The 5,313-nt window shown below is 61.1% G+C and overlaps 1 protein-coding gene across 1 annotated transcript; it reads left to right on the top strand.

Annotated features, from left to right (window-relative positions):
* The first annotated feature begins 759 nt into the window (after window positions 1-759).
* Window positions 760-3,195, top strand: LOC132318698 (dentin matrix acidic phosphoprotein 1-like). Its single transcript, XM_059826934.1, has 4 exons — window positions 760-834; window positions 935-982; window positions 1,471-1,725; window positions 1,885-3,195. The coding sequence occupies exons 1-4, from the start codon at window positions 781-783 to the stop codon at window positions 3,193-3,195; spliced, it is 1,668 nt and encodes a 555-aa protein (XP_059682917.1). The 5' UTR covers window positions 760-780.
* Window positions 3,196-5,313: the final 2,118 nt, after the last annotated feature.

The raw sequence follows: 5,313 nt of genomic DNA, 5'->3' as shown, positions 1-5,313 counted from the left end.
ATGCAGGCGTTGCTCCGTAAGGGAAGAAATTGGGAGCGCGGCTCTTTTCTCCAGCGCGTTTCGGGTGCAGGGTGAGGCGCAGCGTGGTTAGCGTGCCCCGTGGGGATGCGGTGCTGGGCTGCTTAAGGGACTTGGAAAACGAGAGCAGAGCTGGAGGAAAGCCCCGGCTGCTTTCCCTGCCTGTGCAGGCAGCAGTGCCGCTGGGATGCCAGTCTGACCCAGACCCCAGACCGACCCAGTGGCCGCTGGGGATGCAGCTCTCCGCGGGGTTATCTTATCAGGGTGCTCCGCTTTGGGGTGGCGGGAGGTTTTACGGGGCAGTGGGGCCCACGCCGGGGGGGAGGCGCAGCTCTGCAGCCCGCGCTCTCACGGCGCTGCCCATCTGCGGTGCCGGCTCCCATCGTGGCCACCGAGCTCGGCTGGGTGGCCGGTGACATTGCTGTGGGACCAGGGAATTCGGAAGAGGTTTCCTGCTCTTTAATGATGTTTAGGCAGAAAATCTGCAAGAACATTGCCAGGTTTTTCAAAGCCTAAACTAAAGGGGAGTTGCTGCAAAGGAGATGCCGGGAGGTGGCACGAGGACAAACCCTTGGCTCATTTGGTGACGCGCCAGGCTGAGCACCACGTGCCGGGACGGCAAGGCTCGTGGTGCCGTCGTCCCACGTGGTGCCGTGGGAAGGGCTTTGCAGGGCCGAGTTAAAGCCAGGGGCATGTGCAAATTCTTTGCTCTAGTTTGCGAATACTTTGCTCCCTGTTGCAGCCGCGGGGATCTCAACCGACATGAGGGCTGCGTTGCTGGTGCTGCTCCTCTGGGCCGTAGCCTGCGCTCACCCCGTAAGTACCCACCGGGCAGGTACTCAACCCCCAAACCCCGGCCGTTTCGCCCAGCCAAGGCGCACCCATCACTGATCAGATGTCTCCTGGATGTCTTTAGGTGCCCGGCCGCGAGCCTGCCCGGCCCCGCCGCGGTGCCCAGCAGGAGGTAAGCCGGGGGGTGCCCCAGTCCCACAGGCGGCAGCCGCTCCCGGAGCAAGTCTGGGATGGGGAGCCGGCCCCGGGCAGGCACGCTCGGACCAGGCACCTGGGGAAAGAGCTACCGCTTCTGCGGGTCTTTGAGCTTTGCCCATCTACTCAGTCTTTTCAAGCTGGGGTGGTTCCACCTCGTTTCGCCTTGCCTCCCTGCGTGCATTCCCAATTCACCTGATGCGTTCTGCTGTGTTGGTCCTGAAAAAGGAGTTTCTGTGCTCTGAACTGTCACTGTTTGGGCTTTTCTGGGTTGCCCTTTTGTTGGTGGCTACTTTTTTTTTTTGCATCAGCAGAAACAACTGAAGGGTTGAGGTGCGAGCCACGAAAAAGGCTTGACCGCTTGCATGGCTTAGGAGCGAGACATCATCCCGCAGCAGTAGCAGTAGCAGTAAACGTGTGGTGGTGTTTAATAAACCAAAGCACCATGTCATGTTTTGCCTCCAGGACGCAGCAAGCGAAGATTACATCAACAAGTTGGGCAACCTCCCGGGTGGTGGAGATGACAGACGTCCTCCTGCCAGTGCGGAGAGGGGGGACAATGCCCTTGCCGAGGACCCGGCGGGTGGGAATGCCGTGGGCGAGGAGCTGGGCGAGCACGATGGCCGAGACAAGGGAGGCAGAGCTGGGGAGGCTCAGCACCTGAACTGGGTGGACCATGAGGACACGAGCGCCCGGGATGGGAATGGCCTTGGTTTCCTGGTGAGTGAGTGGAGAGGGGTGTTTTGCTCTGCCAGGAAAGAGCGTTTAGCCCCAAATCTGCTGTCGGTTAGGGTAGCGCTTGGCCTGCGCGGTGAGCAGTGCCGATAGCGCGTGTGACCTGCAAGCTTTTGCATTCCTCTCCATTTGTCACCTCAATAGGAGGAGGACGCACGCGACGCTGACGATGATGACAACAGAGAGCACCATGGCACTGGAGTCAACGGGCTTCCCTCCCATGCCGGCGGGCTCATGGACGAGGAGGACGACAGTGGGGACGACACCTTCGATGAGAATGGGGCAGAGGAGGGGAGCGAAGGTCCTACTTACGTGGCTGGTGCCGACAGGGCGGGCGAACACGGCCGCGACGCTGGCCGTGGGGACGCCGGGGCTGGCAGAGGGCACGGCGACAGCAGCAGTAGTAGCAGCAGCGAGAGCATCGGGGCGGACCACCGGCGGTACAGGAACTATCTCGGCAGCTGGTATGAGCGGAGCTACAGGCGGGGAGGCGGCAGCAGCAGCAGCCAGGAGGAGGAGGAAGAGAGCTATGACTTCGAGGACGAAGCCATGCAGGGAGATGATCCCTCCATCTTCGATGGCCCGGGCAGCAGCTACAAGGGGCGCCGAGCTGGCCCCCGCGCCCCGGGGAGCAGCCGAGAGAGCGGCCGGGGGGCTGGCTCCCAACGCTGGGAGGAGGGCGACAGCAGGTCCCCAGAGGTGGAGGACGCTGACTCGGCAGAAGAGAGCCCATCCACGGAGGACACCAGTCGGTTGGAAGAGCCTGTCGACAGCCGGTCAGAGGAAGACAGCGCCAGCCGCTCCGGGGAGGACGGGGATGGGGAGGACAGCCCCTCCAGGGAGGGCGAGGGCAGCGAGTCCAGGGAGGGCACTGCTGACCGGTCGGACAAAGAGCCGGGGGAGTCCCCGGAGGACAACTCCCAGGAGGTGGTGAGCACGTCGAGCGAGCGCAGCGGCAGCCGGTCCCGGGAAGGGCAGGAGGACCGGGAGTCTGCCGAGGACAGGAGCGTGCCGTCCACGCCTGACAGCGAGTCCGGGGAAGACGAGGGCGACCAGAGTAAGTCCGGGGAAGATGATGGCGACCAGAGCCAGTCCGCAGAGGACACCGTGGAAGAGTCAAAGGAGGACGAGAATGACTCCAACCCTGACGGGGATGTGCCGAGCGCATCAGCCGAGAGCCGGAGCGCATCCCCGGAGGATGACAGCAGCCAAGAGGACAATGCAGGCGAGGACAGCAGGTCCACAGAGAGCACCAACAGCGAGTCCCAGGAGGACGATGATGATGAGGAGGAGGAGAGCCACTCCCAGGAGGATGCCACCCATGAGTCCAGCAGCCGTGGGGACGACAGCTCGCTGCAGAGCCTGGAGAGCGGGAGTCGCAAACGGCGGCCGGGCGCCTACCGCAAGAAGCCTGCAGCCGACTACGACGACAACGACTGCCAGGACGGGTACTAACGCGTGCCCCACAGCCTCGTCGGCACTGGGGGGGTACAGGGGGAGGAGGGGGTTAATTTATTTGCTATATAGCCTGGTTGACTTCTTCCTGAGAAGCCGTGGTGGATAGAACGGAGGCGGGTTCGCCAGGGCTCGACCTGGGCACGCTACACGGGGGTGCGAAGCGGGAGGTGATGCCAGATAGAGAGAAAACGCCAAACCGCAGGGAGAAAAGCCGTTTCCCATAGCAAACCGGAGAGCCACCGAGAGCTGTGAGTGTCTGCGGGGTGATGCTGCCCGCTTGCCCCAGGGGCACAGTGGCGGCCGGGCACTCTCAGAGCTGCGCCTGGGCATGCCGGGCAGAAAGGTCCCTGCGTTCACCCCTTGTATTTACCTCCCGCTGCCCTAAAAGCGTCTGCCCAGACTCCAACGGGAGCTTTCCGTTAGCTCCACGTCCTGCACATAAGGAGGAAAAGCTACAGCTGGTGTGCGCACGCGGTGCGTGGGCTCAGCGGTGCGTGAAGTACCGCTTCAGGATGGGATGTATGTAATATTTTGTAAGAAATGTACAGAAAACATTCTCTCGTAGCCTTTTTGCACTTGTATTTCAAATGTACCCGGTTGATTTCTTTAATTACCATTAAAACCATCAAACTCCATAGCGGGGCAGTTCCAGGTGTTGCTGGTTTTCTCTCCCCGGGGGAGTGGGGAGCTGTGATTTGGGGTCGGGCTGGAGGGAGCGGGGAGCGAAGGGCAGGCTGTTTGCACGGGGAGCCGCAGCGTGCTGGGGTGAGGGGGGAAGCAGAGGCCGAGGGGTCTTCCCAGGCACCCCAAGGGCCACCCCTGCCCCTCGGTGACCCGGCGGTGGGGTAGAAAAGCTGGCTAATCACCCCAACGAGCTGGACCTGCGGCTTTGCTATATTACGCCCGTCACCGGCTGCAACGCGGGCCAGGGTTGTTCTGCTCTTCGTGAGGCGCCGGGAAGGAGATGGCACAGGGGCTCTCCCGGACCACTGGCCCTGGGTGACCACGGTGGCCCCTGGCACCAGGTCCCCTGCAGCAGAGACGCAGGTGAGCGGTGGAAAAGGGGTTACCGCGGACTGGTAGACCACGGGTAAAGCCTCTTTTACTCAATGTGCCTTTTTATTTTTTTTCTCCTACCAACAAGCAAGCAAACAACACATTATTTGTTTAAAACCCCATCCAGGCCCTTTTTACTTGTTCACGTGTGTATGACGAGCTGTACAGTACGGGTATCGATGCTGATGGAGGAAGCTGTGGGCTGTTACATAGCCGCACGGTTTTGTAGCACGGAGCTGTGGCTCGGCAGGGGACGGTCTCCAAGGGGTCAGCGCGAGGGGGTGCGTGCCTTTCAGCTGCCTTGGGTCAGCGGTGTCATCGCCGGGCATTGCAATACCGAATTCAAGAACCAGGAAAGAAATGAAATAATTTTTTACTGCTTATAGCAAAACCGCTCGTCATTTGTAGACTTTTTCCACCTCTGCAAAAGCTGGGAGCTGAACAGCTCCTGAGTTTAGTGGAGTTTACGTTTTAATTTCCACCCCGTGTAAGCTTTTTCTACTTCTGTATGAGGTCAGCTCTGCAACGTGCAGCTTCCCCACGCTGCTGCCCTGGGAACAAGCCTCTTTCCTGACCGTACTACCTCCTCTGCCCCACTGGTCCCCGTTTCACAGTGCATACCTCGCCTGTGCCTTGCCCCTTATTTTTTGGACCCCTTGCATTAAGCTGCACGAGGGGTTGGGGATGTTGTGACGGCGATGATGCCTGCCAGGCTCGCTGGTACCACAATGCTGGTGCACAGCACCGTCGCCGGGGTGAAGGACAGCAAGCGCGGGTTTGGCTGCAGCCCAGAGGTGCAAAAAGGGCTGGGTGACGGCTGTCGCTTTGGTTTAAAATCGTCGTAACGACGCGTTCGCGGGCTCCTCTGCGCGGCGGCGCAGGGTAGGGCGCTGCTGTGAACCTTCCCGTGTCCAGCAAGCAGTGCCGCTGCCCAGGCAGCGGGGACGTTTTGGGTACCGGCTGTGCCGCGGGGCTGGGTCGTGTCCCCGGGGCCATCAGAAGTGCTGTTTGCATGGGGACAACTGGTGGGGATGGGGACCGGGAGGTATTTTTCGGATC

Source organism: Gavia stellata, chromosome 19, assembly GCF_030936135.1.
Source record: "Gavia stellata isolate bGavSte3 chromosome 19, bGavSte3.hap2, whole genome shotgun sequence".
NCBI classification, from domain to species: domain Eukaryota; kingdom Metazoa; phylum Chordata; class Aves; order Gaviiformes; family Gaviidae; genus Gavia; species Gavia stellata.
Note: the sequence above shows the minus strand (reverse complement) of the source record. Positions and strands in the feature narration are given on the sequence as shown.

Coding starts and splice junctions, on each gene's coding strand:
- LOC132318698 (XM_059826934.1), top strand. CDS start 781: ATGAGGGCTGCGTTGCTGGTGCTGCTCCTCTGGGCCGTAGCCTGCGCT. Junction 835..934: donor CCGTAGCCTGCGCTCACCCC/GTAAGTACCCAC, acceptor GGATGTCTTTAG/GTGCCCGGCCGCGAGCCTGC. Junction 983..1,470: donor GCCGCGGTGCCCAGCAGGAG/GTAAGCCGGGGG, acceptor TTTTGCCTCCAG/GACGCAGCAAGCGAAGATTA.